This window comes from Sturnira hondurensis, unplaced genomic scaffold, assembly GCF_014824575.4.
Source record: "Sturnira hondurensis isolate 20B ecotype Veracruz unplaced genomic scaffold, ASM1482457v3 Scaffold0017436, whole genome shotgun sequence".
In the NCBI taxonomy this organism is placed as follows: domain Eukaryota; kingdom Metazoa; phylum Chordata; class Mammalia; order Chiroptera; family Phyllostomidae; genus Sturnira; species Sturnira hondurensis.
The window spans coordinates 18,359,681-18,377,916 of NW_028090067.1; the positions used below are offsets into that span (position 1 = coordinate 18,359,681).

An 18,236-nucleotide genomic window follows, 5' to 3' on the forward strand; every position below is an offset into this window, starting at 1 on the left:
TGCCTTCTGGAGTTGGTGGCAGTGGTGGAATAAGAGTCAGCAAATAGTGTAATAAATGTATAGAAAGGCTTCACAGAGTTTGGGGAGCTGGGCAAGGCCTCACAGTAGTAGTGATATTTAAGCTGGGTCCTAAAGCATGAGTCGAAGCTTGTGCAAGAGGCAGTAATATCTGGAAGAATTTGGCATGTCCGGGGAAATGCATTAAGTTTGAATAATTACCGTATTTTTGGACCATAAGACGCACCTAGGTTTTAGAGAGGGGAAATTTTTGAAGCAAAAAAAAATGTGGTAAAGTATTTAATAACGTAAGTAACATAATATTTCACCAATGTAAATGTAAACAGCACTCAGCAGCATTAACGACCATTATTCTTCCCAAATTTAGGGGACAGGGTAGTGTGTCTTACAGTCTGAAAAATATAGTAGTTTGAGCTTGTGGAAGCAAATAGATGCTGTCCAGAGTAGAATGGGAAGAAGCTAGTCAGGAATTTTGGGACCAAACTTGGAGAAGCTTTTTTGTTTGCCCTGCTAAGGAGTTTGGACTTTGTCTTTTGATCCTCATGGTTTATAAGCATTATTTGGCCTATTTCTTAAAAAATATATTTGAGTTTCCAGGTCTCCCCTAGTATACTGGGCAGAGCGACTGAATCTTGGGTATTAGAGACTGTTCACCCCTGGGTGATTTTTATGAGTGCCCTAGAGTTTGGCTGCTACTGCTATAGACCATATAGTACAAGGCAAGATTTTTTTTAGCTGAGTGGGAATGTAGGAAATTTATGTTTTAGAAAGATAATGCTGACAGTAATATAAAGGGCATGTTTGAATGGCAGAGTTACTAGAGCAAAGGAGATCAGTCACAAGGCCAGTCTAAAAGTCCAGGAGTTTGGGGCCAGTGGAAATTGAGACCTTTTACCAGTGATCTTTATGTTGTGGAGTACAATGGTCTATTCTCTGGTTTCTTTCTCTTTTTTAAAGATTTTATGTATGTATTTATTTTAGACAGAGGGGAAAGGAAGGAGCAAGAGAGGAAAACATCAATCTGTGGTTACCTCTCGTGTACCCCCTACTGGGGACCAGACCCAGGCATATGCCCTAACGTGGAATTGAACTGGTGACCCTCTGGTGTGCAGGCCAACACTCAATCCACTGAGCTACACCAGCCAGGACTCTCCAGTTTCTTCTTAACTCATCTTTTCAGCAGCATTTGGCCCAGTCGACCACTCCCTCCCTTTTGGAAACACTTAATTCATTTCGCTTTTAGTTGTTTCTCCAGCTGCCTTTTCTTCTCCAGCTCCTTTATCAGTTCCTTCTCATTCCCCAACCTTTCAACATCAGAGTGCCCCAGTCTCAAACCTCAAGATTCTTCTCACCATCTACAGCAACTGGTAGGTGATCTCACCCTGGGGAATGACTTCAAATACTTATATTTCCAAAGTTGTGTCTTCAGACTAGATCTCTTCTTAACTCCACAGACTTCTGGGGATCTCTCTTAGGATGCCTTAGGCATCTTAAGTTAACATGCCCAAAACAGAACTTATGACTTCATCCCACACTCCCCTCAGAAACATCCTCTTCCTCCACTTCTGCAAGTACTTTCATTCTGTGAGTGCTCAGGTCACAGACCTCAGAGGTATTTGTGCGTCTCTTACAGTCCACATCCAGTCCAGCAACAAATCCTCCCTTCACAGCTTTATCTAGAATCTGACCATTTCCTACTATCCCCTCCAGGATGACCCCTGGCTGAGCTACCACCATTTCTTTCCTAGAAATGGCCTCCTGACTAGTCCCTGCCTGGCTTCATTTAGCACTTAACTGCCTTGAGCCTGTTCTTCGCTCAGCACTCAGACTGATCCTCTAAAATTGTGCTGTCTGATGTAGCCATTAGCCATGTGAGCTCTTGAAATGTGACTAGTTGAATGGAAGAACTGAATTTTTTATTTTAATTAATTTAAATTTAAATAACCACAGCTGGTTAGTGGCTGCTCTTTGGGCAGTACAGCTGTAGAAAATTTCCATTAGTGTAGAAAATTAAACTAAAGCACGTCACTACTTAACTGGGGTCTTGAATGCCCTTGGTGACATCCACAGCCCAGCCCTCCACTCTCCTGTTTGTTCAGGCCTCTCCTGCCAGCCGGCCCCAGTGCACTGAGCACAATTCTGGGTCTCTCTTCTCCCAGACTGCCGCGTGACTCCATCTTTATTTCCTTCAGATCTCCACTGAAAGGCCCCATATTAGAGAGGCTTCCCAGGGCCAGGCTACGTACAGTGCCTCACCACCACTGTTACTCGTCCTTCTCCTCCCCTCCCCATCCTTGCTTGGGGTGTAATAAGCATCTCAGTGTCAGTATATGTGTCTGGTTTGTTCACTGCTAGACCCTAAACATAGATCTGTGCAGGGCACAAATTTTGAGCTCAGTAAATTTATATCAAGTCATCGGAAGATGCGTTTCTGAATGACTTAGAACGTGAAATTGATAGGAAAGCGCAGTTAACTTGTCCAAGAGATTAGGGGCTACAAATGTCTTTATGACCAAACTGTCTATTTGAAAGAGAAAAGTATTTGTGTTTTCCTAAATTTTTTGAATTTATTTATTTATGTAGTAAAATGAAGTTAACATTTATTTAATTCATGATGAGGGCAGAATATTAAACAGTGGAATATTCATTTTTTCTGACATTTTCATATTTTAAAAAACAAAGCAAGCCCTGCTGGCATAGCTCAGTGGATTGAGCGCAGGCCTGCGAACCACATGATCACAGTTCGATTCCCAGTTAGGGCACATGCCTGGGTTGCAGGCCAGTTCCCAGCAGGGGACTCAAGAGAGGCAACTATACATTGATACTTCTCTCCTTCCCTTCCTCTCTAAAGATAAATAAATAAATTTTTTTTTTTAAAAAGCAGTTGGAGACCTGTCCAGAAGGTATCCAGCCATGTGTTATGAAAAATAGAGCCATTTATTGAAGAAGATACAAGATATAGAATCATTGTACATAAGACAATGATCCCTCAGTCTCCTTCAACGTAGGCACCTTGGGACCTCACAGTTCTCCCAATTGCCATCAGCTGCCCCATCATATTTTTCTGAATCTCTTTGATGGTCTGAAATCTCTTCCCTTTCAAAGGTGATTTTAGTTTTGGATCCCAGGGTGGCAGATCAGGGCTGTAGGGGGACTGAGTCACTTGGGTGAATTGATGTTTCACCAAAAAACTCTGCACAAGATGTAATCTGTGAGTGGGCACATTGTTGTAATGAAGCTGCCAGTCACTGGTTGCCTATAGCTGTGGCCTTCTAAATCATCCAAATAGTTTTTGCAAAAGAGTGTTCAAGCTTAATGCAAAGTTTGATGCAAATTCATTGCTCTACTCACGTAGTCATTTTTAATATGACAGCCACACAATATACATGTTCACTCAATGACATCTACTGCCCCCATTGGCTAGTACAGCAAAGTTGTCATTGTTCACACATGTGTTTTCCAGTCCTCTCTCTGCCTGCCAGGTCGCATCAGTGTTACACAAACTGTCCTCATTATATTGACAGTGGCTGGACTTTTTCCCAACAGACTGCATATGGGGGGGGGTGGCAAAAAAACACAATTTATTTATTAAAAATGCATTTTTTCTTACATGTTTAAACTTCAGCCACCTTCAAAGTACTCTCCATGTCATGCAGTGCATCTATCAAGATTTTTTTCCACTGCTCAAAACAGTTTTTGAACTCGATTTTAGCCTTTTAATGTTTCTGTCATTTTTTTGTTTCACCTCTTCTGCATCAGCAGAATGTTTCCCTTTGAGGAATTTTTCATCAGGGGAAACAAAATAAAGTTGCTCAGGGCAAGATCAGGTGAATAGGGAGGCTGGGACAACGGGGGTCATGCTGATCATGAAATGAGGAAATAGGTTGAAAGAGTCTTCAAAAAAAATTCATTGAAGCCTTGGAACCAAAAAAAAAAAAAAGACCCCAAGTAGCCTCAGTTACCTTGAGAAAGAAGAACAAAGTTGGAGAACAAAATAAACTAATAAGCAAAATAGAACCAGAGGCATAGATACATGGAATAGACTGAACAATAAGAGAGGAGGAGGGTGGGGAGTGCTGTTTGAAAGAAGATGAAGGGATTAGTCATGGACCTAGACAACAGGGTGAAGATTGACTATGGAAGTGGGCAGAGGGGCGCAAAGGGGGAAATAATTGGAACAACTGTAAAACAAAAATAAAAAAAGAAATGAGTTTTTGACCTAAAAGTAGGAACTAAAACTTGAAAACACAAAAGAATATATAAATTATGTCTTGATACTTTGTTATATAAAATTGATAGAAAAAATTTACTGGAGCTGAATGCAGCCTCTCACAACAATGCCAGCTGGTGCACTGATACAGATGGGTTCCTAGAACACTCAAATGGCAGAGGACATCTGTACTACAAGGGGCCTGCCCTCCAGAAGATAATTCTGGGTGTGTTTGTTTGTTTGTTTGTTTTTGTCCCCCGTCATTCATACATACATACATACATACACACATTTTTAAAGATAGTATAATAGCCACACTAAAGTTTGGACATGGAGAAAAAATTCTTCAAGAAACTCCCACCCAGCTATAATGATAGGGCTTATTTCTACGCAGCCTCCCGTTCAGACTTTGTTCCATGTACAGGTGTGCTTTTCACATCGTTGCATTCATGGTCTCTATATCCTGCTGTTTCAGCTTTGAGTTTTCCTCTATTGCTATGTAGTCTTCATGTTGATCATTCTTAATCAAGAAGACATAATTTCTGTCAGGTAGACTTACTTTAATTTCCCTTCCCCCGTTATTGGGTATTAAATTGTTTCTAAATTTTTGCAATTATAAATGATGCTGTAGTGAAATCTTTATACATAAAACTGTGCCCACATTATTTCTGAATGTAGTTGCCCAGAATGAAATTCCTGGGTCAAAGCACAAACATGTAAAGTTTTTGATAAATATTTTAAAATTTTATGCCCACGTTAGCTACTTAAAAGTCAGTCAATATTTAATGTAAACATAGAAAGAAGACATTGAAACTAATAGGTTTTTCTACATTGCCTTTTTCATCCTTTCTCAAATATTCAGAAAGTAACATACTCTAGCAGACTTTTGTCTTGCTTTTAAATTGCTGTCACTTTGCACCTGCAGTGCTTCGTTAAATGTCATATTGGCTCCAGCTAGATCTTCACTTTCTCCAGCTCAGCTGGAGATTGATGGCTTTTAAGCCAGAATAATTGACACCCTGCTATGGGAATGTGCAAACCTGTGCTTTAATTACCTTGCAACCCTGGTACAAATAGCTATTTGCCAGGAGCTGTGGTGCTTCTCTCTGGTCTTTCTGCATTCATCAGAGAAGGACAGTACATGGGCAGTCTGAAGAAGGGAAAGTTTGAACAAAGCTAGATAGGAAGTCCTCAAAGTATAACCTAAAGTCTTTATAACTGTCAACTTGTGGAACATATGAAATGCTGGCATTTAAATTAAGTTATAAAAATACCTTGTGTTAGTCTTTCTTTACTTCATAGTGTTTCTTATGTCTGTCTTTAAATACTATATTGTTTTATTTTGCTTTTTTTGTACTTTATTTAATGAAGTCATACAGTACTTTCTCGTACTTTTCACATGCCTTCTTGTACTTTTTTACTTAGTAAATGTTCCTGAGATTTTCCCCATGTTGATTTTGGCAGTTATGGTTCATATAGTGTTTCATTGTGTGAATACACCATCATTTATTTGCCAATTCTATTATCAGTAGACATTTGGGCTATTTCCAGATTTTTGCTATTATGAGCAGTGCTGCTCCAAATATTCTTAAATTTCTGTCCTCAGACAAATTTCTCTAGGTTACTACATCACGGGCATGTTTTACTTCAAATGATTAGCTTTTTTAGCTCAGTTTGAGTAGTAGGAAGAGTAAGGGGAAGCCCTGGCTGGTGTAGCTCAGTGGATTGAGCGCGGGCCTGCTAACCAGAGGATCGTGGTTCAATTCCCAGTCAGGACACATGCCTGGCTTGCAGGCTGGTTCCCTGCAGGCCAACTCCCAGCAGGAGACGCACGAAAGGCAACCATACATTGATGTTTCTCTCCCTCTCTCCTTCCCCTCTAAAGATAAATAGATAAATAAAATCTTTAAAAAAAAAAGAGTAAGGGGAGGAAGTAATGAAAGGGCTCTTGTCAAGCAGTGGCATACATTCTCAAGAGAAATGTGTTAATCAGGAAGCAAGCTGATTTGTTCAGTAGAGCTTTTATTTATTTTTTAAATTCTTGTTTATTCTGTTCCAGTTGTCCCAGTTTTTCCTCCTTTGTCCTTTTCCATCCTGCCTCACCCCACCCCACCCCACCCGACTCCCGTTCCCACAGTCTATCCCCACACTGTTGTATATATCCATGAGTCATTCATACATGTTCATTGACTAACCTCTTCCCCTTCTACCATTCCCTCTCTCCCTGCTTTCCTCTGTCAGCTCTTAGTCTTTCTCTATTTCCCTGTCTCCAGTTCTATTTTGCTCATTATTTTTCTTTTTTGTTCATTAGAGTCCTCTTACAAGTGAGATCATATGGTATTTGTCTTTCACCAACTGGCTTATTTCACTTAGCACCATAGTCTCCAGTTCCATCCCATGCTGTTGCAAGGAGTAGGAATCTCTTCTTTCTTTCTACTGAATAGTATTTCGCCGTATAAATGTACCACAGTTTTTTAATCTGTTTACCTAGCACTTAGGCTGTTTCCAACACTTGGCTATTATATGTAGTGCTGCTATGAACAAACGGGATGCATAAGTTCATTTGAACTGGTGTTTCAGGCTTCTTAGGGTACATTTCCCAGCAGTGGAAACGCTGGATCAAAAGGCAGTTTTGGGAGAGGCAAAATGCACAGTTCTGGTGTGCTCACATCTCCTAGGGGTCCAACACTTAAAATAGAAAATCAAACAAAATTTTTAATTACTTGGTAATACTCAGAGTCTCTGAGAGGATAGAGAGAGAACAGCTGGGAGAACTACCGCTTTAAACCAAAAGACTTTCCAAAATGATGGGATTGATGGAGCAGCATGAAGGGCGGAACCCTTCTTTGCTGCCCAAATCTAAAAATTTTAAGACAAAAGGGGAACGCACATGGAGGCCAGAATATCCCTTTTACTACTGAGAAAGCTGATACTAGAGAATGTGAGCTTCATAATACTGAGCTCCAGACTTAACCCCAGTGACTGGAATGGTGTAGTTCTCCCTGTAGGCTTGCTAACAAGAAAAGGAAGGAGACCTGGAGTATTAGGATTGTGATGAAGGCAGATGCCCCTCTGCTGAGCCTCCAATCAGAAGTGGGAAGGACCCACCTCTGCCCTATTAGGAAGTGAGGAAAATGGGGAAATTTTTTAAACAGTTATTGAAAGAGTAAGGAAAGTTGCTTAAAGACTGATGAACCTTGTGCCAATTCCAGGCAAGATACTGGACTAGATTATCAAAAAGATAGATTTTGAGCACCTGTGAATAGAAATTAAGAATCATAACTTGCCAACAAGTTCTGACTTATTTCCTTCATTGATTGGTAAAATAATCTTTGATTATAAGAATGATATAGTTGTATCTGTTTTGACAACCCATCTCTTTGTTTTAGATAAGATGGAAAAATAAAGGCTAAATGATGAAACAGTTGTGTGGATTAGTAAATGACTGACTAACTATTCCCAGGCTAACCAGTTTCAGGTCAGAAAGGAGTTTTCAGTGGCTTGCTACTAGATTATCCTCAGTTCTGCCAAGTTCAACAGTCTCGTGGACAACCAAATGGAGAAACACAAACTGGTAATTAGTGAAATAATAGAGTAGAAAAGAAGTGAATGGAGTGACTGTTAATAAGTTAAAATACAGTGCTCACTAAACAGGTACTTATCAAGCATCTACTGTGTACCATGAGCATAAAGATTAATGTAAAGTCCTAAGGTCAAAGCATAAATTTAAAAAAATTTAAAACCAAGCCACTTAAATATTACATAGGGAAGCAAAACATTTTTAAAAGATTTTATTTATTTATTTTTAGAGAGAGGAAGAAAGGGAGAAAGAGGGGAGAGAAACATCAATCTGTGCTTGCCTCTCGCACGCTGCCTACCAGGGACCTAGCCCACAACCAGGCATGTGCCCTGACTAGGAATCAAACCAGCGACCCTTTGGATCTCAGGCTGGCGCTTAACTCACTGAGCTGTACCAGCCAGGGCAGAAGCAAAACATTTTAGAATATTGTAGATTTTAAGTGACAGTAAGCTTAGTGTGTGAATTGAGAGTTATGATGCAGTCATCAGAGATTTTAGGCATTGTTAATAAAAGTATGGCTTTTAACAGAGGGGTTAGTGATGGCCAGGTGTACCGAGTACTTGAATGTTCTAGGAAATGGCTTTCTCTTCTGGGCTTTGCACTGAGAAATCAAATAAAATTCTTTTTAGCCTAAAGGTGAGACTCAAGAGAACTGTAATCATTGTTTCTAGACATTTGAAAAACCACCCTGTGGAATAAGAACATTTATAGAGTGCATTTCTATGCATTTGATATGGATTAACTCATAAAATTCTCAATCACTGAAGTTATTATTATTCCATTTTTGGAGATAAGGATAATGAAGCTCAGAAAGGTTAAGTAACTTGCCTTGAGTCACACAACTGAGAAATGGCAGACCCATGCAGTCTGCCTCATGGACTAAACTCTTGACCAGTGTGCTGCTTGCCACTCAAGGAAGAGAGATTAAGTATGTTGTCCTTGACACCCGATATTTCATTGCGTTCAGTGAAAGAAAGGGCAGAGAAACTCGATCCAGGTCAGATAAAACATCTTAAGTGAGCAGTCCAAGTATGGGAAGGAGTCCTTTCTGTATCCCTAGAGGTTCCTGCCACCCAGCTTGGCTCAGTCCCGAAAACCATGGAGAAGGATCCACCTGAGCCTTTGACCTTCCAGGCCCCTCTACCTCTCTGTGACTCAGTGTCTGGTATGAAAGTCATGAGTTGAAACTCCAGTGACTCTTGTTTACAAGTTAATATTTTTTTATTCATATAACAAAAGTACTTTCTTTTAAGCATGTTATTGTACCTTTATGCAATTTGGTATGTTTTCTCTCATGACACATTTTAAGTAATAATGTATCAGACAAAAATCATTGTCTTTAAAAAGTTCTGGTCTTGCAGATGTTTTCCTGATTGTAAAGTTCCATTGTTTCTGTTACAGAAAGATTGGAAAGTCTAAGAAAAGAATTTTAAAACTTGTGCAGTGTCACTACTCAGATAACCATTGTTAACATTTTGGTGTATTTCTCCCAATCATTTAATGTATTTCATAAATATTTCTCAAGGAAAAACTTGGCTATTGCTTTAGATCTATTAAGAGTGTTTTCACACAGAAATAATTTATCTTGATCAAGTCTGATGGTTCTCTCTCTTTTTTTTTTTTTTTTTTGCTAGGTTTCTGCCTCAATGCTCAAGCAGTTTCCCAACAGTGGCCTGAATCCAGGTCTTTTCAATGTCGGGCCCCAGTTATCTCCTCAACAAATCGCCATGCTGAGCCAGCTTCCACAGATTCCCCAGTTTCAGTTGGTAAGTAGCAAATTTTTCTCTTATAGCTAAGAAAGTCATGTGTTTTTTTAACTTGGCTTGCTTCAATTTATGTGTGCTCATCTAGGGTAAATGTGACCAACAGACCAGGAGCTTGGTGGGACTTTCCTCGTGGACACTTGACTCAACAACCTGCCTTTCAGCTCACAAACCATTTCGGTGCCCTCAGTGAGTCTGTCTTAGGAAACTTAGAGCCTCTCTCTCTCTTCCCCATAGGCATGTCAGCTTCTCTTGCAGCAGCAGCAACAGCAGCAGTTGTTACAGAACCAGAGAAAGATTTCTCAAGCTGTACGCCAGCAGCAAGAGCAGCAGGTAGGTGAGATTGGAAGGGTCCCTCTATGCTCTTTATGAGGGGTGCATCTCTGCTTAACCTCTTTGGTAGCAAAAACAAATCAAATGTAGTCATTTCCTGTGAAGTTCAGGACATTGGCTTATCATATGTCCATTTTCTCTTGGGCCTCCTTGCTCTGGACTGCCCCCCTCCAGCTGGCTCGGATGGTGAGTGCACTCCAGCAGCAGCAGCAGCAGCAGCAGCAGCAGCAGCGGCAGCCCAGCATGAAGCATTCGCCATCTCATCCTGTTGGGCCCAAGCCACATCTGGACAACATGGTGCCCAACACTCTGAATGTGGGGCTCCCAGACCTTCAAACCAAAGGGCCAATACCTGGATATGGTTCTGGTAAGTTGGGACTAATGAAAACTACTTTTATTCAGCCTATGGTAGGGGTTGGACCTACATTACCCTCTGTTTTCACAACAGCCATACAAAGTAGATAGTCTAATGCTCTGTTTTACAGATGAGGTTTCTGAATTAGCAACACACTACTTTCAGTGGCTTTCGGAAGCTTACCACCCAATCAGTAAATAGCAGAAACAGGACTCCAGTTTCTTTTTAAATTAATTTTAGAGACAGAGAGTGGAAAGAGGGAAGAGAGACATTTGTTGTTCCACTTATTTATACATTGGCTGCTCTTTATATGTGCCCTGACCCGGATCAAACCCACAACCTTCATGTATCAGGACAATGCTCTAACCAATGAGAGGGAGTCTGCTTCCCCAGAACTAGGAGTTTTTAAAAGGCAGTGTACCCTGGCTGGAGTAGCTCAGTGGATTGAGCGCGAGCCTATGAACCACACGATCGAGGTTTGAGTCCCAGTCAGGGCACATGCCTGGGTTGCAGGCCAGTTCCCAGCAGGGGACTCACGAGAGGCAACCATACATTGATATTTCTTTCCTTCTCTCCTTCCCTTCCTCTCTAAAGATAAATAAATAAAATACTTTTTAAAAATAAATAAATAAATAAAATAAAAACAAAAGGCAGTGTAAAGGTTTGTACATGCTGTGAGTGCTGCATGTGCCTGAGGTTATAATCCATTAAAATATGTACGAGTTGAAGTGTTTAGCTCTACTGATAAAATTACCTTTTCTTGAAAAACTGGAGTACTAAAATTAAAATTATAAAGCAAAATGATAAAATTTGTTCTGATTTGTAGTTCCTCTGATTTAAATAGAATTAGCACAAGTAAGGTTACACCTTTGACATTTATCAAGAATTTGTTGGCAGGCAAATCGTAGCTCTTTCAGAACTGGGAACATGTTGTAAGCAGAATCCAATCAGTGAGGCAACAGTTACTTAAAAATAAAATGTAAAAATTAAAAAGATTCTACACACCACAACAGGTTTCTTCTCACATTGACATTTAGGTTTTATTTTGTTAAAGGAGATACTCTTTGTGCGAACTCAAAAACAAGAACTGGGGAGACTTGAAATCTATGCTCTTGGGTGACAAAGTAATCCTAGGCAAATGGCCCTGCCCTTGGTGCTCAGTTTGCATGAGGTACCCACTTCCTACTGGGGCGTCCACATGCAGAGACGAGCAAAGAATTCAAGGACACATTGATCCTGGATAGTTTTAAGGAAGTTAATTTTCAGATTTTCAACTTCCATCAACTATATTCTTTCTTTAAAATGGTTCACCTGAGCCCCAGCAAGGTGGCTCAGTTGGTTGGATGGTCATCCGTATACCAACAGGTTTCAGGTTCAATTCCAGATCAGAGCACATGCCTAGATTGCATGTTGCGTTCCTAGTCAGGGTGCATACGGGAGGCAACTAATTGATGTTTTTCTGTCTCTCTCCATCCCTTTTTCTCTCTTTAAAATCAATTTAAAAAGCCCTGGCTGGTGTAGCTCAGTGGATTGAGCGTGAGCCTGCGAACCAGACGATCGCGGTTTGATTCCCAGTCAGGGCACATGCCTGGGTTGCGGGCCAGTTCCCAGCGGGGGACACATGCGAGGCAACCATACATTGATATTTCTCTCCTTCTCTCCTTCCCTTCCTCTCTAAAGATAAATAAATAAAATATTTTAAAAAATAAAATAAATTTAAAAAACAAAACCCAAACATATCCTCAGCTGCATATTAAAAAAAAAATCCACCTGAGAACTGACTTAAATTCAATAAAACCTTTCTTCTACTTGACATTTAAAAAAAGGTAAACTCTCCACCATCTCATATCTTACTAGGGCGTGCTCACCTGGGTATAGAATGCCCGGGTACCAAGCAAGAAGGAAGCCTCCCGTAATGACTAATGAAGGTGTCATTACCTCCTGGGTTTCCAGTTTTTTACCTTCTTCATCATGTTTTGTGTTAAGGATGAAGCTTGATGTAAGAACCTGAGTATTTTGCTATGTGTTGAATTGTTCTGAATTTAGATAGCATATGCAATGATAAAGAAGGGCCACTTAGCTTCTTCCATTTCTTTTTGTACGTAGTTCTCAAAGTACAGTGCAGTCAGTTCAAAGCAAAGAGAACATCTGGAAGGCACAGGCAGCTTTTCCATGTGTTTAAATGCATATGGTTCTTTTCTTCAGCTCTTCTAATACTCATCCTAGAGTGGGGTTGTCAGACTCATTTTCACCAGGGGCCACCACATCAGCCTTGCGGTTGCCTTCAAGGGGCCCAATGTAATTTCAACTCCTTAACAGTTAAGAAGTAGTTACATTTATACAGTCCTAAAATTATGAAAGTGACTCTGATTTGACTGCCTGTTTTGAATAAACTAAATCTGTAGTTATAAAAGTTTGAGGAAAATATATTCATAGCTTATACAGAGTAAGTTTTTTTTAAGAAAATATATGACAGAGATGCAACGAAATTAATAATATGTCAGTTTTCATAATACTAAGTATATCAAACTCAAAAAGATACCTGTGGATAAAAAAGTAGGAAAAGTAAGTAAAAGTTTCTTAAGTGTTAATAAATCCTCTTTCAGTATGTTTTCTCAAAATTAAAAAGTTGAATGACTTTGACTGGTTAACTAATTCTTTTTTTTTTTTTAATTTTTTTATTTAATTATTTTTCAAGTACAGTTTTCTGTCTATTACTCCCATCCCATCCCACCCCCCATCCTCCCCCCTCCCTCCCATTTCCACCCTTCTCAGTTGTTGTCCATGTATCCTTTATATAGGTTCCTCTAAATCCCTCCCTTATTTCCCCTGAAATTCCCTCCCCTCTCCCCTCTGGTCACTTAACTAATTCTTAATTGATTGTTTTTGTAAAATAGATGGTTTTATAATGCTCTGCTTGTAGCAAAGTTGAAAAATATACCTTATTAAATTGTCAGGTGATAATGACATATCTAAACGTTACGCTTTAGTATCTGTGTTATCAAACCATGGGGAAAGGGAGATATACTTTAAAAAACTTCAAAGAAATAGATGTTACAACAAGACTCCTTCTTTTCCAATCTGCTTATTTATATAAGATTTCTTTGTGCTTTATGTCTACAGAAATTTGTAAAAATAGGTGTACAGTAGCGTGAACTTGGTCTTATTTTAGTAGTAAGTCCTTTTTTAAAGCCCTTCACAGTCGCTAGACTAACTGGCAGTCATTCATCTTATTAGAAGATGCATTTCCAATAAAATCTCACTTTTTATGTTAAAATGTAACAATTTTATAATATTTTTGTGTGTTATAACCAGTGAGAAGTAGAGTTATGGATATTAATAGATTATGCAAATAGCAAGAGAGTTATTTGTATTTGCCCTGGATTATGAATGTGGCAGTATCATGTACATGTGGACATAGATTAGAACTGTTGGGTTAAATGGGCAACCTTGGTAATTTGTTGCTTTTAAAATTTATTTGTACTATAATAATTGCAAAACCAGTAGTTTGGTTTTTTTTAATCTACAACAAAAGGAATAGCAGAAAATAAAGAACAACAGACAAAGGGAGTGAAGGAGTGAGCAACTAAGGACAAGTTCATTTGAAAGTGTCCTTCAGATGGTGGGCACTGAGCGTAGTGGCAGTGTTGAATAGCTGATGAATTAAGGTGTATGGAAGCAGGAGAAAGGACTGATAAAGAAGCAAAGGGTTGTTTTTGTAAGGATGAAAAGACAGACATAAGGAATATGTTAGTGAAATGAGTCCCTGGAAAGCAAGGGGCGTGTTTTATCTCTATTTGTACCTCAGCTGCTAACATAGAACCTAGCACAATTAGGCTCTTTATAAATATTCATTAAACTGAACTAAATGATTTGTTTGATTTGAATTAAAGTGTTGGTAAGCTGGAGGATTACAGGGAGGCCACTTGGTGAACTGAGCAAGTTTGGTTTTAATAAATTAGCAAGTGTAATAAAGTCGTCGTTTTCCTGGGTTCAGAAGTGTGACAGTATATAAACAGCCCAGAAGTCACAAGTGGTATGCTCCTCTGCTTTGTGTTAATGCAGCCACTAGAGCACAGTGCTCAAGAATCCCTTCTCTCCGGGTTTGATGAGTGCATTCTGTGTCCTAATGTCACATCAGTTGCTACATGACATCTAGAAAGACACGGAGTTCTGTACAACCTTGCACTGATTTCTCGTTCTTGGTTTGTAGGATGAACTTTTGAAGGCAGTTTTATCTTCTATTCTCCCTCTCACCTATTTTATTTTTTTTCCTTACCAAACCTTGTTAATTAATTATGGTGCTGCCATATTTTGGTGGCATGTGATCCCCAAGGTTTTTTAAAATATTTTATTTCTTTTAATTTTTTTAGAGAGAGAGGGGAAGGGAAGGAGAAAGAGAGGGAGAGAAACATCAATGTGTGGTTGCCTCTCACATGGTCCCCAGTGGGGACCTGGCCCACAACCCAGGCAATTGCCCTGACTGGGAATTGAACCCCGACCCCTTGCTTCACAGCCCACACTCAGTCCACTGAGCTGCACCAGCCAGAGCATGATCCCCAAGTTTCTAATAGGAACAGTGCCCAAATTGCCTAAGATTCAGATGGACTCCTCAAACTCTTCCCTCTCCTAAGATAACTCTTACAAATTTTCTACACTTTATGTGTCACAAAAGAACTCTAAACAGATGAAACTTAATATCTCTAATTCACTGTGAGTTTTGGAGTAATTTTAGAGCAACTTTAAAGAGAATTAATGTGTAAAGAGTGGTTCCTTTTTCTTGTACTAATCCCTACATTGTTTTTAGTCTTCACCAGAACCCTGGGTTATTTTCAAAAGCTCTTTCTCACTGGCTAGAGCCAGCTTTCAGATGGCCTGGAATCCAAGACCTTGGGCTGGTTTTTCCCGTCAGAGGCAGTGTTGCAATTTGCTCGAGGAACAACACATGTGGGCCATTAAAGCTTATGTCTGAGAGAGCCCTTGCTCCTTCTGACTTTCCTGCCCTCCAGTCTCATTTCAGCTCAGCTACGTGGGACAAAAAAAGAAAATATCTTAAACCTTTTTTTAAAGATTTTATTTATTTATCTTAGAGGGAAAGGGAAGGAGAGAGAGAGAGAAATATCAATGTATGGTTGCCTCTCATTCGTCCCCTGCCAGGAACCGGAAACTGGCCTGCAACCCAGGCATGTGCCCTGACTGGGAATTGAACCGTGATCCTGTGGTTCGCAGGCCCACGCTCAATCCACTGAGCCACACCAGCCAGGGCTTAAACCTTTTTTTTTTAATTGTTTAATTTGAAATGTTTCCAGCTTGTTCCAAGGATTTCTGCTCTCCACCCTTCAATCACTTAGATTCGTGAAGTCAGTTACAAACTGTGTATATGAAGTGTTCTTTGTAATTATAGCAACATTTTAAACATAGTAAGAATGTATTAGAAATGACTTGAACTTGATTTATTATACATTTATAAAATTATCCTTGACAACTGTGAGAAGCACAGGGGAGAAACACATGACCTAGACCCTCAGTGGGATTTGGATAAATGGTACTTAGGGGCCAGTAAGACACCAGCAGATGGTAGCAGCGCAAAATGGATTCGCTGTGGAGTCTGGCCTGTCCAGAGCTGCACATTCTAGAGTAAGAGTAGGTTGGCTTTTGGCTCCAGCAGGCCACCTAAGTGTTACCCTGGTGGGAACCCTGCTCGCCTCTCTAGGTTACTACTACCTTTATTATGACTCTTAATGGTCTCTCTGGTTCTTAATTATTCCTCCCCTTCCCTATTTCATTTCTTTATTTTAGTCCTCTATTTTATGGCAGTCAGTTTGAAAAAAAACCTTAAGTACATTCTGATCCAGAGTGGATGGTAGACTTTGCCCAGCTTCACCAGTAGGCCTTCACTTTGGCATTCACCTCTCAAGCCCCATCTGGTGGGAAAACATAACCGACCAAAACTCTTGCTAAAAGCCCAACACCTGCAGCTCCCCATGGGTTCACGGCAAAGTAAACTCTGGGCTTCTTACTAGTTACTTATTCAAGCTTTGGGGTCTTTATCACTACATGAAAACTTTCAAATTGACCCCTCAGATTCTATCCTGACCTTCATCTAACCCATTCTCACATTGCCAGTTCTCTTTCTAAAATACAAACTTAGTTACCTCTCTCTCACTTGTTTAGCATTTTATCTCCTATCTTAGAGGGAAAAGCCCAATCTCCTTTACTTGGTACATCAAGACTCTATATGGCACGACTCTTCATTTCTCTCCCATGTCCTGCCACTCTGCCTCACTTCATTCGTAGTTAGCCAAGTTTTGGAGTCACATCAGGCTCTCGTTATTCTTTAAATATGTCTTATTGCCCTGAGTTAGAGCTTTGTTCTTGGTGTCTTTGACTTACTTGCATGCCTCCCCTAGGCCCTAAATCAGAGCCTTTCCCCCCGCAGTACTTTTACTGTAACCTTGGAGCTGCTCTTCTTCCAAATCACACTGATGTGTGGACACCTCCATCTCAGCTGGAGAACCATGGACCCCATTGTTCTCTGTGTCACAGATGTTAGCTAATGTAGTAAGTGAGTAAGATGATCTTAATTACATGGCAGTCATCACAACTTATATCTTAATGGTCATTGTGTTTTTAGCAAGCAAGAGCCAAAATCAGCATTATGAATCAAAAAATCTGTTTCTGAATAAGACTCCTTGTGAATTAGTCTTTAAGTTGCAAATGAAGCTATTCATGGAGTTCTGCCTCAGAACTCTTGGTTACTGATACTAGAAGTTTATAGAAAGACATAAAATGTGGTTCTCTGTTTTAGGCTTCAGCTCTGGCGGCATGGACTATGGCATGGTTGGTGGGAAGGAGGCTGGAACTGAGTCTCGCTTTAAACAGTGGACCTCCATGATGGAGGGATTGCCCTCTGTAGCCACACAGGAAGCCAATATGCACAAAAATGGTAAGAGCAAGCAAAACGTTATGAGTTGCAGCTCTTCTGACCCTCTGCAGGCCTTAAGTGTCCTGTAGATAAATTTAAAGCACGGATCTTTAGCTATTTCTTAGCATGTCTTTTGATTTTTTCCTCCAAATCTTATGACCGCCTGTGAAGGAATATTGTGTGTATTTCAAATTACAAGAAACTTAAAATACTATTTCTGATTAAAGGGACCAAAATTTCCCACCTGAAGTGGGATGGGATTGAGGGCAGTAGAAGTGAACTTTGAGCATCCATTAGGGTAAAACCCTAATGAATTGGCTGAGAGAAAAGAATCAACAAATGAGGGGCAAGAGATCACAACAACTACCTATCATATTGATTTTGAACATTTCCATCTCCAAAAGATGACTGATAGATCAATACATGAGATTAGAAATTTCCACAAAGCTTTTGTATTCTTTATGAACATAAAGAGCATATGGACAGCGATTGAGGTCATTCCAGGCTTTGATTGTCAATGTGGGTCAGCCTTTCATTTCTGTAATTCTTTGTAAGAGCTTCTCCATTTCCCTATAAGACAAATAAAAGGTCTTGGAGTCTTCCTTCAGCCTTTGTTTCATTGTTTGTCTCAATTGACAGTATTCACTTGGACTCAACTGTATCTGTGAGAACCAGGTATAAATAGGTGTGGAACTGCTCCTGCAGCTCCCTGGTGGGCCTGGGCCCCATCAGTCTGAAGCCTTCCAGGGTTCCTTCATAAGCTACTTTTTATTTTTTTTAGCTTCTCACCTGAGGAGATACTTACTGATTTTAGCGTTGGGGGCAGGGAAGCATTGATGTAAGAGAAACATTGATCAGTTGCCTCCCATATGAACCCCACCAGGGATCAAACCAACAACTTAGGTATGTGCCGAGACTAGGAATTGAACCTGCAACCTTTTGCTGTACAGGGCAGTACTCCAACCAACTGAACCACCCAGCCAGGGCTATAAGCCACTCTTAAAAATGTACCCATCTGGAGGCTGCTGAAGTGGCCACTTGGAGCTCTCTGC

General features: G+C 40.1%; 1 protein-coding gene across 3 annotated transcripts in view; it reads left to right on the forward strand.

Moving 5' to 3' along the window:
• The window catches only part of TNRC6B (trinucleotide repeat containing adaptor 6B), a 63,984-nt gene that overhangs the window by 34,303 nt on the left and 11,445 nt on the right, over window positions 1-18,236 (forward strand). For all 3 annotated transcript variants that reach the window (XM_037068443.1, XM_037068441.1, XM_037068442.1), the window contains 4 exons: window positions 9,443-9,574; window positions 9,809-9,904; window positions 10,079-10,271; window positions 17,068-17,205. In XM_037068443.1, the coding sequence (XP_036924338.1) occupies window positions 9,443-9,574; window positions 9,809-9,904; window positions 10,079-10,271; window positions 17,068-17,205 (559 nt within the window). The remainder of the gene's footprint in view (window positions 1-9,442; window positions 9,575-9,808; window positions 9,905-10,078; window positions 10,272-17,067; window positions 17,206-18,236) is intronic.